The sequence below is a fragment of the Symphalangus syndactylus genome, chromosome 5 (genome assembly GCF_028878055.3).
Source record: "Symphalangus syndactylus isolate Jambi chromosome 5, NHGRI_mSymSyn1-v2.1_pri, whole genome shotgun sequence".
NCBI lineage: Eukaryota > Metazoa > Chordata > Mammalia > Primates > Hylobatidae > Symphalangus > Symphalangus syndactylus.
In genome coordinates, this window is record NC_072427.2 from 57,996,383 (window position 1) to 58,013,147 (window position 16,765).

Below are 16,765 nucleotides of genomic sequence, written 5' to 3' on the forward strand. Positions count from 1 at the left end.
TGGTCTTTGTGCTTTTTTGGTTGAGCACATATTTGGGACATTGGACTTTCCTCCTCCCTCTCCCCACCTCCCCCTCCCACTTGAGTTTAGAGTGGTCTTTGTGCTTCTTTTTGGTTGAGCACATATTTGGGACATTGGACTTTCCTCCTCCCTCTCCCCACCTCCCCCCCCCCCCACTTGAGTTTAGAGTGGTCTTTGTGCTTCTTTTTGGTTGAGCACATATTTGGGACATTGGACTTTCCTCCTCCTCCTCCTCCTCCTCCCCCTCCTCCTCCTCCTCCTCCCCCCTTGAGTTTAGAGTGGTCTTTTTGCTTTTTTTTTGGTTGAGGACATATTTGGGGCATTGGACTTTCCCCCTCCTCCCCCTTCCCTTCCGCCTTCTCCTCCTCCTCCTCCTCCTCTTCTTCTTCTTTTTTGATACAAAGTCTCACTCCATCGCTCAGGCTGGACTGCGGTGGTGCGCGCATGCAGCCTGCTACACCTTTTGAAAAGCTAGTAGCAGGACCAGCCTTGTGCCCTTTCCATACTGCATCACTCAACAAATGCTGGCTGCAGAGCACACATGGAATAAAAAACCCTAAGCTCCCCCACTTACTGGCCATGGAACTACAGGGTAAAATAATCAACTGTCCAATCCAAATATTTTAGGTGGTAGGGCTTGCGTTTTGCTGGTGGGGGAAACTGAACAATTAAGTGATTTCCCTTCAAGTGTATGGTTAAAACAAAATTGAAAGTTCTCTGCTTATTTAGGTTCTCTGCTTATTGAATCATGCTGTTTTCTTTAAATTCTATGAAAACATTCCAAAAAGACCTAAATGTCATACTTATCAATTCTTGTACATGGTGACAGAATGAGTCACTTTTTCTTTTGTACTTTAAAAGCATGAAACTCTTCTTATTCTAGAAAGGCATGTTGAAGAAGTCTGGAAACATATCTGACTTCTCCATAACTTGTACATGGAAAAAGAAAATCTAACAGACAACGATAGCAGCTGATGGAAATCACATGTAAAGCACCAACATAGTTTTCCCACTCACTGTCTTCCACTAGGTCTGTGACAAAAGATGAGACCGCTACTTAGTGGAACGAAACAGGTAGGGGTGATATTCAGTGAGTACTCGCAAGTACAGCTAGGCTGGGTTTTTGTCTGTTCGTTTTACGAATGGCATCTATTTTGATTGTGTTGATGCCAAACCAGTTGTCTCATTTTATTTTCAGTATCATCCAGAGTACAGGGGTAATTAATCAGGCAGGTAAAGTGGCCCAGAGGGCACCCTGGCAAATGAGAGGTCATGCATCCTGGTGGAAGTGAATGCCTGCAACTTAGTCCCAGCAGGTTGAAGTCATACAAGAAAATAAGTCTTTTGCTGCCAGCTTCTCCAATTTTTAAAGAAGCAGCTAGAAATCCAGGTTTTATATCTAAATCATCATACTTTAAAATATTTATTCCTAGTTCAATCTTTAAAACGCTGTGTTTGCCAAATGAAACACTTCTTTGGGTCAGATTAGAGAAGAGAGTTGCTGGTTTCCTACTGAGGGTTGTCCATCTGTGACTGCTAGAATAGTTTAAAACTACAGCTAAGCGTTCAACATACGAAAATCAATAAATGCAATCCAGCGTATGAACAGAAACAATGACAAAAACCACGATTCTCTCAATAGATGAGAAAAGGCCTTTGACAAAATTCGACAACGCTTCATGCTAAAAACTCTCAAATAAATTAGGTATTGATGGGACGTATCTCAAAATAATAAGAGCTATCTATGACAAACCCACAGCCAATATCATACTGAATGGACAAAAACTGGAAGCATTCCCTTTGAAAACTGGCACAACACAGGGATGCCCTCTCTCACCACTCCTATTCAACATAGTGTTGGAAGTTCTGTCCAGGGCAATCAGGCAGGAGAAGGAAATAAAGGGCATTCAATTAGGACAAGAGGAAGTCAAATTGTCCCTGTTTGCAGATGATGCGACTGTATATCTAGAAAACCCCATCGTCTCAGCCCAAAATCTCCTTAAGCTGATAAGCAACTTCAGCAAAGTCTCAGGATAAAAAATCAATGTGCAAAAATCACAAGCATTCTTATACACCAATAACACACAGAGAGCCAAATCATGTGTGAACTCCCATTCACAATTGCTTCAAAGAGAATAAAATACCTAGGAATCCAACTTACAAGGGATGTGAAGGACCTCTTCAAGGAACTACAAACCACTGCTCAATGAAATAAAAGAGGATACAAACAAATGGAAGAACATTCCATGCTCATGGGTAGGAAGAATCAGTATTGTGAAAATGGCCATACTGCCCAAGGTAATTTATAGATTCAATGCCATCCCCATCAAGCTACCAATGACTTTCTTCACAGAATTGGAAAAAACTACTTTAAAGTTCATACGGAACCAAAAAAGAGCCTGCATTGCCAAGTCAATCCTAAGCCAAAAGAACAAAGCTGAAGGCATCACGCTACCTGACTTCAAACTATACTACAAGGCTACAGTAACCAAAACAGCATGGTACTGGTACCAAAACAGAGATATAGACTGATGGAACAGAACAGAGCCCTCAGAAATGATGCCACATATCTACAACCATCTGATCTTTGACAAACCTGACGAAGCAATGGGGAAAGGATTCCCTATTTAGTAAATGGTGCTGGAAAAACTGGCTAGCCATATGTAGAAAGCTGAAACTGGATCCCTTCCTTACACCTTATACAAAAATTAATTCAAGATGGATTAAAGACTTACACGTTAGACCTAAAACCATAAAAATCCTAAAAGAAAACCTAGGCAATACCATTTAGGACATAGGCATGGGCAAGGACTTCATGTCTAAAACACCAAAAGCAATGGCAACAAAAGCCAAAATTGACAAATGGGATCTTATTAAACTAAAGAGCTTCTGCACAGCAAAAGAAACCACCAACAGAGTGAACAGGCAACCTACAGAATGGGAGAAAATTTTTGCAACCTACTCATCTGACAAAGGGCTAATATCCAGAATCTACAATGAACTCAAACAAATTTACAAGAAAAAAACAAACAACCCCATCAAAAAGCGGGCGAAGGATATGAACAGACACTTCTCAAAAGAAGACATTTACGCAACCAAAAAACACACGAAAAAATGCTCATCATCACTGGCCGTCAGAGAAATGCAAATCAAAACCACAATGAGATACCATCTCACACCAGTTAGAATGGCCATCATTAAAAAGTCAGGAAACAACGGGTGCTGGAGAGGATGTGGAGAAATAGGAACACTTTTACACTGCTGGTGGGACTGTAAACTAGTTCAACCATTGTGGAAGTTGGTGTGGCAATTCCTCAGGGATCTAGAACTAGAAATACCATTTGACCTAGCCATCCCATTACTGGGTATATACCGAAAGGATTATAAATCATGCTGCTATAAAGACACATGCACACATATGTTTATTGTGGCACCATTCACAATACCAAAGACTTGGAATCAACCCAAATGTCCAACAACGATAGACTGGATTAAGAAAATGTGGCACATATACACCATGGAATACTATGCAGCCATAAAAAACGATGAGTTCATGTCCTTTGTAGGGGCATGGATGAAGCTGGAAACCATCATTCTCAGCAAACTATCGCAAGGACAAAAAACCAAACACTGCATGTTCTCACTCATAGGTGGGAATTAAACAATGAGAACATGTGGACACAGGAAGGGGAACATCACACTCCGGGGACTATTGTGGGGTAGGGGGAGGTGGGAGGGATAGCATTAGCACACCAACATGGCACATGTATACATATGTAACAAACCTGCACGTTGTGCACATGTACCCTAAAACTTAAAGTATAATAATAATATTAAAAAAAAAAAACTACAGCTAAGTGTATAAATCGGATGTACCACCCAGATGGCAATAGTGAGTCATGGTGGCCACGGCTTTAGCAGTTAGGTAAAAATCATAAACGTGGGGCAAAAACAGTTGTTTAAGTGTACTAATATCATCAAAAGAGCAGATAATTTTTTTACAGATGGTTTTTAAAAATCTAAAGTATAGTTTGGAACATTTTTAATCTTTACTACTGTTAATCACACCTTAGTCTAACCTGTATTTTAAGTGCAGATCATGATGACAATATACTTTCCTTCTTCCATATACTCCTCTTTTCCATCTCCAATCTTTTCTTAGTTTGAGATATATAAGATCATAAGACTTTTGCAGAGACAGAATGAGATAATGTGTTTAGAACAATACCTAGCACAGCAAGAATTAAAAAACTGTAAGCATCTTCTGTTACCATGAATATTATTCCACTATCAAAGTCCTAGCCAGGCTGGTCTACAGTTTGTGGAAAGCTAGGGTTAACTGTTACAACTTGGCTGTTAACAAAACTTCTGCTTACAGAATCACTTCTGTTCTTGCCCTCTTTAGGAATCTGTGTCTTAAATTATCCCCCACCAATTTCAGCTTCTCTGAGGCAGCTGAGAATCTTTTTCACATCAGAACAAAGAAAAAGAAAGAGAGGTCTCCCTTTGTAACAAGGGAGATAAGGACCTCCTCCTCTCCTTTTCTTCTAGGAGACAGAGGTACTTTTCCACTTTTTTGTTTCTTTGTGAAATTGACTCATTTTCTCTCCCAAACTACTTAAACTCTGCTGGATGGGTAGGACTTGAATTCATACACCATACTACTTATCGAATAATTTTCTGCTACTTGCAATAACATAACATATAATCCAATACACTGACTCAGTTATTTTTAAAAGCGCATTATCAATTATAGAAAAGAAGAATATTTTCATATATCTGATAAGGGGTTAATATACAAAAAATATTTAAGGAATTCAAAGGCAAGAAAACAAACAGCCTGATTTAAAAATGAGCAAATCATCTGAAAATGTATTTCTCAAAAGAAGACATATAAAAGGGTCAACCAATATATGAAAAAATGCTCCAACATCACTAATCATCAGGGAAATGCAAACTAAAACCACGATGAGATATCACTTCACAACTGTTAGAATGGCTGTTGCCAAAAAAGACAAAAGATTACAAGTATTGGTGAAGATACGGAAAAAGAGAACCCGTGCACACTGTTCGTGGGAATGTAAACTAGTTTGTAGAAAACAGTGTGGAGGCTCCTCAAAAAAATTAAAACTAGAACTACCATATGACCCAGAAATCCCACTACTGGGTATATATTTAAAGGAAGTGAAGTCAGTATGTTGAAGAGATATCTACACTCTCATGTTGATTGCAGCCTTATTCACAAAAGCCAAGATGTGGAATCAACGTGAGTGTCCATCAATGGACAAATGGATAAAAAAAAAAAATGTGGTTTATATACAAAATGGAATAGTCTAGCCTTTAAAAAGGAAAAAAATAACCCTGTCATTTGCTACAATATGGATGAACCTAGAGAACATTATGTTATGTGAACTATGCCAAGCACAGAAAGACAGACACGGCATGACCTCATTTATGTGAGATATCTAAAAAAGTCGAACTCGCAGGAACAGGGAGTAGAATGGTGGTTACCAGGGGCTAGGGGCAGAGAGGGGTAAAAGGTGGGGAAGGATTAGGGAGATGTTGATGAAAGGAGACAAAATTTCAGTTAGATGTGAGAAATAAATTCAAGATGATCTTCTGTACAACGTGGTGACTATAGTTCATAACCATGTATTATATACTGTAAAATTTCTAAAAGAGCAGAGTTTTCGTGTTCTCACCACATATAAATGATAAATATGTGAGGCAATGTATATATTAATTAGCTCAATTTAGTTACTCCACTATACATATTTCAAAACATGTCTATACCATATATATACAATTTCTATTTGCAAATTAACAAATTTTTAGAAAAGAAATGTCTGATCCACAGATTGATTAAATTAGCAAGTCATGAGTTAACATTAAATGAGGAAAAAATGTTACTGAAATTTTGCTGTCATTCTCTCCCGAAGCAGGGGGTTATTGCAGCCATCAGTAAACAGGTCTCGGTGCCTGATTCAGTATCCAGTTATCTGAAGTTAAGATTCTGAACTTTCTGCCACAGGCACTACAAGCAAATGCCAAACACCAGGAATGTCAACTAGATGGCAGCACAAGGGAAATGATCCCTCAGTCATTCCCGGCTTCACAAAGGAGGATCAGGTCAACAATTTCCCAGCACTCTCTGGGGATACGGAAGGGCTCAGAACAACAACTCCTCCACTTCCTAGGGCTCCTTCCTTAAATTCTGTAATCTGCATCACATCATATTGCAGGGATGTGCTAAGAAACACAGACATGAATACCCGAACAAGAGGAAGCTGAACAAAAATAATTTCCATCGTACCTAGAAAAAAAAACTACTATATTTTATATGACAGTAGAAGTCTATTCCATCTTCTCTTCTGCTTTAAAAATAAAATAATCATTTTCCAATCCAATCAAATGCATTTATGGTATTTTTTAAAATTAGAAACTGAATTCTATTAAAAACAGAATCCAAGGCTTTTCAAATTCCCTGTATAGACACAGTGCCTACTGGCAGCTGCAAGATGTGATGCTGTCTAGTTTAACACTTCAACTCGAGGAATATTTACTTCAGCATAGGAGAAAACCAAGTGTCAGTTCTATAGAACCCATTCAGTAGCATCAAAGAGGTATACCTGCAGGTTTTCAATTTCTTCCTTGTGCTCCCTCTTCAAGTGTAAAATAGCAGCTTGGTATTCTGTAAAATCAAAAAAGAAGCCAATTACAAGGAAGTACAAAACTAAGCACATAATTTATCTAGTGGTCCTCTTAGAAATAAACTGACTAAAATAAATACCACAATCTGACATCAACCTGACAAGAGATGTTAAAAACTGCAGAAAGATAGGACAAGTAGTTCAGGGTAAAAGGTAAATTCCTTCCTTTTAGCAAACTCTGAATTATGAAAAGACACAAATTAAGCAGATGGGATAGGGTTAAAAGAAAAAAAAAGGGATGATGAGTGTGTTCCAGATAAACACTGGGTCAGGAGTTTGTATTTAAGGAGTTGGAAATTAAGTCCCCACAGAGGACAAATACAGACGTGTTAAGAGCAGACAGGGCAGGAACAAAAGAAAACTTTCTATGTGAGATCAGAGCACTCTATTTTTAACTCTGTTTCAAAAAAGAAAAAGAAAATCTCCATTTGAATGCAAGGCTAAGTAAGCACCCAGGGCTGATTTTAATCTTTATCTCAGAAAGTCAATACTATTTGTCATTTGGATGAGAGATTCTAGGGTGAATTGAGGCTGAAAGGACAAAAATAAATTTCTGGTCCAATTTTAATATGAGTCTAATAATGTTTATTTCAACAATAAGTCCCAAGTGTACACAAGAACTTCAGCCAACCACTAAAACTATCATTCCGCTGGCTAAGCATGCAGCTGTCAAGACAACTTTATTTCCAGCAGAAATGCTAAGTGTTTGGGGTCATGGAACTACACAGGCTGCAGAGAACCACAAGACAAAATGCTATGAGCACACATTTTTGTGAGATAAGCCAATTATTTTACAAATGTGTTTGGGGTCATGAGTATGAGTAAGCAAGTAGTTTGACCTCATTTAAATATGTGTGAAAGCCAGGCTATTTCTCCAAGCAGATTTCCTAAATCAGGCATGAAAGTTTGTGTTTTAATTAAAAAATGGATGAAGGAAATCATTGGCAAAGCCATGCCAGAAAAGTAGTGTTGCTGCTGATAATTATGGCTAGACAGACCTCTACTGTTGTGGGGAAGGTGCTCCGCTGAGCTGTGAATCCATCAGAAAGTTCTGTGGGTTCTCAATCCAAATCATACCTTGAATGGTCTGGTAGTGACCACTTGTCATTATCCCCACCAGCACCACGATAATCCAAGCTACCACCATCTCTGCTAGATTAAAGCAGTATACTTCTGGTAGGGTGCCTGCTTCTACTTTTAGCACCACTGTAACTGATTATCACCAAAGCAGACTGAGTGATCTACATAGACATGAACCAGATCATCTCATCCTTGGTTTTTCACACAGTTAGAGTGAAATCAGAGCTCTCTGTTGCAGCCCATAAAGACTCCATGTCTTGGTTCCTACATATCTCTCCCTATCATTTCATACCACTTTTTCCCCTTGTTCATCATACTCCACGTACACTGGCTTTCTTGCCATTCCTTGAACTTGTCAAATTATTTTCTACCTCAAAATCTTTGCTAATATTGAAAACAATAATAATGGATTTCATTTGCTGACTACTTACGATGTATCAGGCATTATTCTAAGTCTACTTTATCAACTAATTTCATTCCCACAATAACCCTATGATGTAGGTACCATTATTGTCTCCATTACCAATGAAGATACTAATGCATAGAGACATTAAGTAGCTTGATCAAGGAAGTAAAATAATTTTCAGAGCCAGTAAACATGCTTAATTTAATGGGTGAATGCATAAACAAATGATGGTATGTCCATATAATGGAATACTACTCAGCAACAAAGAGAAATATATGCATCAACATGGAGGAATCTTTTTTTTTTTTTCGAGATGGAGTTTCACTCGTTTTCCAGGCTAAAGTGCAATGGCACGATCTTGGCTCACTGGAACCTCCACCTCCCAAGTTCAAGCGTTCTTCTGCCTCAGCCCTCCAGAGTAGCTGGGATTACAGCCCACCACCATGCCCAGCTAATTTTTGTATTTTTAGTAGAGACAGGGTTTTACTATATTGGCCAGGCTAGTTTCAAACTCCTGACCTCACGTGATCCACCCCCCTTGGCCTCTGAAAGTGCCTGGCCAACATGGAAGAATCTTAAAGGCACTATGCAGAGTGAAAGAAGTCAGTCTCAGAAGGCCAACCACTGTTCAATAGCATTTATATGACATCTGGAAAAGACAATCTAGAGGGATTAAGAACAGATCATAGTAGTAGTTGCCAGAGGTTAGAGATGGGGGTTTGGGGAGGTGGTTGACTACAAAGCGGCAGCAAGCAAAGGAATTTTAGGGATAATGATATTAGATATTATTCTCTATCCTGATTATGGTGGTTGTTACATGAATCCATACACATTAAATTCAAGAAACAGTACACCAAAAAAGGATGTTAATTTGTTTGAAATCTGACATTAAATATTATATTGGTAAATATTTTCCCTGTAAGATTCAGCATAACACAACAATACCTGCTACTATTGTTGATATTCATCATTTTTCTAGTGCTACTGGCAGATGTAATGGATGAGAAAAAAGACACAAAATCTACATAGATTATAAAGAGAAAAAGGAAGGTATTATTCTCTATGTTCATACATCTAGAAAAATCTAAAAGATCCAACTGATAAAATATTAGAATATGTATGTTTAGCAGAGTTGCTTGGTATTATGAACAAAAATATACAAAAATCCTCATAGTAGCAGTTTAAAAAAGGAAAGCATAACACTTACAGTACTTCTAAAAATACAAAATACCCAGAAAAAACTCAACAGAAATATGTAAAGACCTCTTATAAGAAAATAACAACATTTTATTGACATATTTTACTAAAAAAAAAAACAACACAGAAAGACAAGTGGGCAAGACATGTTTTTGATTTATAAGACTTCATATTGTAAAGGTGTGAGTTTTCCCAAACGGATTCCTTCAAAATTTCTTGAGTTTTGTTTTGTTTGAATATAAGGAGCCCATTCTAAAATGCATGTGGAAGCATGAAAGTGCAAAATGCCAATAAGAGCCAAGAAATGCATGAAAATATAGACTAAGTTAAGACAACTTACCTTACCTCCTAATGAGAATTATTTTTAATTCTTACAATGTAATTAACGTGGCATGGTACAGACACAGGGATAAACAAATAGGCTAATAAGATAGAATAGACAGTCTAGAAAGATACCATGATTTTAGGGTCACTTGATAATATGACAGAAGTAGCACTGAAGATCATTACTTACACAAAGAATGATCTTTTCAGTAACTATTGGCTGCGAAAAAAATTAATATTCTGTTCATTTCTTATGGAAAAAGACAAAACTGGATCCTAACCTTATACTATAATCTATTCGAAGTCAATTAAGTGCTAAACTGTAAAAAGCAAAATTGTAAATATTTTATAAGATAATATAGCATAGTATTTTACAGCCTCAGGATAGAAAAACGATTTCTTAATATTCACAAAGCAATATATATAAAGGAAAAAACCTGATAAATTTGACTACATTAAAATTAAGAACTTATTTTTCTTAAAATACACCATAGAGAAACAGATTGACAATAGATCAATCTATCATCAATAGAGGTAACATTCCCTACAGAGTGGGAGAATATACTTATAACACCATCAATCAAGATCTAGTATAAATATATAAATGCATCCTACAAAACGATAGAAAATGAAGCCCATGTGAAAAATGAGCAAAAAGCATCAACACGCACTCTAAAAAGATGATATACAAATAATAACTATGTTAAAAGGTGCTCCTTATTAGTAATTAGGAGTATTTAAAGTCTGACAACAGAGCATTGGTGAAGATGCAGAACAATGGAAACTTCCATACACTTCACTTACAGCACGAGTGCAAATTTGTATAATCGCTATGAACAATGGTATTTTCTAATAAAGTTAAAGATATTCATGCTTTCTTAACCAACAATCCTAACCTCAGGCATATATAAATAACAAAACTATGAAGAAAAGCAACCTGTCAGTGGACAGCACCAAAGGAAGCATTGTCTCTCTTCCCACTGCCATCATGTCTACACATTAGAGTCCCTCAAAGGGCCTGAACAGCTGTGGAAGCTCCTCATCAGAGGGCTGAGCTTTGAAACCACCGACAAGAGCCTGAGGAGCCATTTTGAGCAAGGGGGAACGCTCAAGAACTGTGTGGTAATGAGAGATCCAAACATCAAGTATTCCAGGGGCTTTGGGTTTGTCTCATATGCCACTGTGGAGGAGGTGGATGCAACCATGAATGCAAGGCCACACAAGGTAGATGGAAGAATTGTAGAACCAAAGAGAGCTGTCTAAGAGAAGATTCTCAAAGACCAGGTGCCCACTCAACTATGAAAAAGATATTTGTTTGGTAGCATTAAAGAAGACACTGAAGAACATCACGTAAGAGATTATTTTCAACAGTATGGAAAAACGCAAGTGACTGAAATCATGACTGACCGAGGCAGTGACAAGAAAAGGGGCTTTGCCTTTGTAACCTTTGACAACCATGACTCTGTGGATAAGACTGTCATTCAGAAATGACCACAACTGTGAAGGTAGGAAAGCTCTGTCAAAGCAAGAGATGGCTAGTGCTTCATCCAGCCAAAGAGGACAAAGTAGTTCTGGAAACTTTCGTGGTGGCCATGGAAGTGGTTTTGGTGGGAACGACACCTTGGTTATGGAGAAAACTTCAGTGGTCATGGTGGCTTTAGTGGCAGCCGTGGTGGAGGAGGATATGGTGGCAGTGGGGATGGCTATAATGGATTTGGTAATGATGGAAGCAATACTGGAGGTGGTGGAAGCTACAATGATTTTGGCAATTAAAACTACCAGTCTTCAAATTTTTGATCCATGAAGGGAAAAAACTTTGGAGGCAAAAGCTCTGGTTCCTATGATGGTGAAAGCCAGTACTTCACCAAACCACAAAACCAAGGAGGCTATAGGGGTAGCACTAGCTATGGCACTGGCAGAAGATTTTAATTACTGCCAGGAAACAAAGCTTAGCAAGAGAGTAGAGCCGGAGAAGTGACAGGGAAGCTATAGGTTTCAACAGGTTTGTGAACTCAGTAAAGCACAGTGGTGCCACAGGGCCTAGCTGCTACAAAGAAGACATGTTTTATACAATACTCCTGTGTATGGGCAAAAGAGTTAAGGACCATATTTGTGATTAGTTATGTAACAGGTTATTTCAATTTCTGTTTTGTGGAAAGTATAAAGCATTCCAGCAAAGAGTTTTAATACAGTGGTTTTTTTGCACCCATGCTATCAATTGCTAAATGTAATAGTCTGATCACGAAGCTGAATAAATGCAACTTTTATTTTTAAAAAAAGAAAGAGTAGCAAGCAATAATATTAACAAAACTAAGAAGAATGGTGGTTTCCAGAAGATGAATCAAGCAAGGAGGTGTTGTTATATGGGTGTTAAATGAAAAATTATTCTTTAAACTGGATGTTTTATGAAATTATCTTTATGCATATCTAACATTAAAGAAAAAATACTTCTCTTTTGAAAATTGGTTACATTCGTTTTCTCAAATATCAATATAGGCAAAACAGAATATCTGAATTCATAAAATAAGAAGCAGAAAGTGACTTAGTAAGTTTAAATCTTGTATAAATGTTGAGTCCTAACCCATGTCATGATAAATATCTAAACCCTAACCAATTCCAAGCTTCTACAAAGTAGTCAAAGGAAGGCTACTTAAACCAAGCTTCTTGTGAACTTGATGTCCTTGGAGAATAGCATCTACATTCTAAATAGAAATTATGCAGACTATATTTTGAAATGATTCATTTTGTGTATATTGTACCTATATGGGTGTGACAGATATCGCTATGACTAACTCATTAACAAACCGATGAAGGAGACTACTGCAAAGCTAACATCTAGGAAAGCATGATTCATCTCCTCCTTTAACAAATATTTTTACCAAGAGTCCCAGTGTGACGGGTGGCAGGAAACACACTCCCATCCCAACAAGGATGACAGAATCCTTGGGCAGCATGTAGAAGGAGGAAGGTAATGCCTTTACTATCGGTACTGGTGAACGCTCACTTTGAGAGTTCACAAGAGAGTAGTAAGAGAATATAAAGGTTACAGAATAATGTCCGTGAGTCAAAACTAAGTTAGTGCTTTCCAAATGTGTCTTGTTAGTGGCAGCCCCCTGCCCCCAGATGCTTCTTGAGCCTTGCAGATGCCTGAGTGTGTGTGAGGATGGGGAGGCAGAGGTGTCAACTCAAGACCAAAGATGTGAGTATTTGTTAAAAAGAGAACTTGACCCTAGCATTGGTATTCAGTAGCTCTGGGACCTTATAAATGTGTGAAAAGGAGGAACAGGAATTTTACATCAAGGTTGAAAAGGGCAGACATTTGAAGTCACATTAGCCCCTAATGGAAGCTAATAAATCAATTTAAATAATCTATTCCACAAGAAACAAGTCTAAAGAACGTCTTTTTAAAAACAATAATATAGCCCATGAAAGACAGAGAAAGGAGTAAGGCTCCTAACTGGCAGGATTCAACATTTTGGAGAAAAAAAAAATAAAAGAACTTTCTCTGTAGAAATAAAACTCTTTCTAGTCTAGTATTTGGCTAATTGGTTCCTTCCCTTTATGTTGCACAAACCTTCCTTTTTGATCAGTTCACAATAACAAAACATCCTTTCTCCCAGGTGTCATTACAAGGTTTGTGTCCTCCAATTTGTGAACGGCAGAATTACAGATGATTTCACAAACACAGAAGGCATGTAGTAACCACTGCTGAAGTCCATCACTTATTAAATGAGTTTACATAATTACATATGGGTACAGATAACATTATTGAGGGTTATTTTTCAGGAATAGTTCTAAGCACTTCACACAGATTAACTCCTGCCATTCTCACATCAAATTTAAAAGGTAGACTCTATCATATCAAGACTTATTTTACAGATGAGAAAATCCTCTCCTCAGGTTGAACAACTTTCCTAAAACCACATGCTAGTAAGTGCCAATAATATCATTCAGACCCAAACAACCTGTGCTGGCTCTGCAGAGTTTTTGTTTGTTCCCTTGTTTTTGTTATTGCTGTCCTTGTGGTTGCATAAGCAGCAGATGCAAACAAAACCCAAAACCTCTATAAACTTAAAAGTTGCTTGCTTTATCCCATTACTAGAATCACTTGTAAGCTTGGGGCAACTTTTTTCATAACTCTGTAAAAGGGGAATGTTAATTTTAATCACAAGGAGGTTTGACGAGCCAGGGGTTAGAGTGAATCGTGTGATTTCAATGGCTGGCACCAAAAAGTTCTGTGATTATGATTCGTCCGTCTTTTCTACAGGAATTTCAGGGCCTGTAGTTACTAGTTTCTGGTTAAATCTGATTTTCATTTATGCGCTTTTTTTTTTTTTTTTTTTTTTTGAGACGGAGTCTCGCTCTGTCGCCCAGGCTGGAGTGCAGTGGTGCGATCTGGGCTCACTGCAAGCTCCGCCTCCCGGGTTCACGCCATTCTCCTGCCTCAGCCTCTCCCAGTAGCTGGGACTACAGGCGCCCACCACCGCGCCCGCCACCACGCCCGGCTAATTTTTTTTTTTTTGTATTTTTAGTAGAGACGGGGTTTCACCGTGGTCTCGATCTCCTGACCTCGTGATCCACCCGCCTCAGCCTCCCAAAGTGCTGGGATTACAAGCGTGAGCCACCGCGCCCGGCCATTTATGCGCTCTTTCTTACACATATATCCAAGCCTCCACCACATCACACACGCATATGACATGGGCAAAACTGGATTATGTACAGTTAGGAATTAGAAACTTTCTGAATTCTCCACTGAGTAGGAAACATGGATCTACTCCTACCCACGGATCCTGATTTGTCCGGCCTGTGCCTCTCACTGGCCTTTACCCACTACTTCACATTGTTATATTTTCAAGTACGTATGTAACTTAAAAGGAAAAAAACATTCCTCTGAATTATACTTGGACGATACTCAATCAGTGCTTCCAAAGCTTAGCACACACTCCGGCAAGGTCATTTTTTGTAGATATCTGAACTTTTTATTTTGACAGTTAAATGTTTTAATGTGCATTAGGAAAAAATTATCAAACTAACACATAAAACCCATGATTTCACTGATAATGCTTTCCAGACAGTGTTGATTGGAGTTCGGTCCCTGGACCAGGAGCATCAGCATCATCTGGAACATCTTAGAAATGCACATTCTTTCCTCTACGTGGATCTATTGACTTGGAATCTCTGAGGCTGCTTTACCAAGCCTACCAAGTGATTATGATACAAAGCAAAGTTTGAGAACCACTGCTTTAATAAGGCTTATTTAAGCAAAAACAGTAAATTCATTAAAATAACAAATTAAATAATAGTAAAAATAGTATAAATATGTATCAAATTTCAAGAAGCTGGTGCATAAAGGATGACATTTGAAAAAATATACTAATTACTGACAGATAAATACAAATTCAAACAAACTCATCCATGAGTGAATGTACAAAGCTTCTCCAACCATTTCTAACATTGACAAAAATAGTCACAGCTCATGTAAGGCAGAGTCACAAGTCATTTACTTCAAAACCTAAGAATAAAATCAAATGTGAGCTTTCATATTTAATAAGTTTATGAAACCAAAGTGTGCAGCCTGGTCTTGGTGCACTGCAGGTCCTCTATTTCCCTTCCAGATGCCTATAAACAATGCAGTCCTTAGTAACTGTGCAGTTTGAAGAAAGCATAACCAGTTTTATGTCTGTCAGAAACCGTGGAGGTAGATTCAAAGGCAGTAAAGTAAAGAGAAAATAGTCAACAGCTGCCAGCAGAACTTTTTAACTGGGTGTCTCAGGCTAGCAGCTGGTGAGAGGCCATTACCTGTAATGTTGATACAACACCTTTTATCAGTGGGCCTTCAACAACCACAAGTTAGCAAAAGTACAATAAGAAATCTAACTCCACTGTTTGATGATTGATTGCTGACAGTTTTTAAGCCTCACCCCTCCTTCTTCCCCAGTGTCCCACACATGTGGGCAATCTGATAGGAAAGGCTTTGACATAGGAGATTTGAACTACACAAGCCACTGCCCACACAAGCCATAGCCCAGTGCTATCTGCTGAACACCATAAAAACCCCAAGCCAGTTTTCTCCACTTTCTCTTGCAAGTCATTTTTGGACCAGCTTAAGAGGCCTGTCTTGCTTTCCCCAGAGGTCTCATCATGTGAATAATAAACCTTTTCATGCCCTTGTGTGTGTGCAAACACATAATGCATCTGTGGTCATCAATATTGGCATCTGAATCAAATTTGGGGTGGCCGGGGTTCACCCTGCCTCTTCAAAAAGGATGAGGCCATACTCCAGAACTTAAAGTATAATTAAAAAAAAAAAAAGTGGTTGCCAAGGCCTTGGGAGGAGGGAGGAATCAGTGGAGCAACGGGGTTTTTAGGACAGTGCAACTACTTTGTATGCTACTATAATAGTAGATACGGGTCATATATTATTCAAAACCCATGTTCAGTACAGAGCCAATTCTAATGTAAACTGTGGACTTTAGTTAATAGTAATGTATTGGGTCATCAACTGTAACAAATGTACCACTCCAATGGAGGATGCTAATACTAAGGAACATTGTGGTATGTGTGCGCAGTAGACGGTGAGAGGGAACTCTGTACTTTCCGCTCAATTTTTCTATCAAGCTAAAACTACTCTAAAAATAGATTTTTTTTAAAAAAAAGAAGTGAATTATCAATGAATCAACCTACTATGTTGCTCAATAACGTACAGAAAGGAGCACAGTTTCTGTATCAGAAAAATAAAATATTGGACAATAACTGGGAGAAATCCCATGAATTCAGGAATTGTAACCGTCAACCTCTTTCCTCATTCAACACATAGAATTTTTTTAGGCAGAAATATAAAAATGTCAATATTAAAAAATGGGGGGAAACTTCCAATTCTCCAAGCCACTAGTTTCTTACCACTATGGTTTGAATGTTTGTGTCCTACTAAAATTCATATGATGGGCCGGGTGCGGTGGCTCACGCCTGTAATCCCAACACTTTGGGAGGCCAAGGCAGGAGGATTTCCTGAGGTCAGGGGATCGAA

At 38.3% G+C, this 16,765-nt stretch overlaps 1 protein-coding gene across 14 annotated transcripts in view; it reads right to left on the bottom strand.

Annotated features, from left to right (window-relative positions):
* Nucleotides 1-16,765, bottom strand: part of FMN1 (formin 1) — a 441,973-nt gene that overhangs the window by 244,469 nt on the left and 180,739 nt on the right. For all 14 annotated transcript variants that reach the window (XR_010121077.1, XM_055278579.2, XM_063640268.1 and 11 more), the window contains one exon: nt 6,651-6,712. Coding sequence is in view for 12 of the 14 variants with exons in the window: in XM_055278579.2 (XP_055134554.2) it covers nt 6,651-6,712 (62 nt within the window). In the remaining 2 variants the exon portion in view is untranslated. The remainder of the gene's footprint in view (nt 1-6,650; nt 6,713-16,765) is intronic.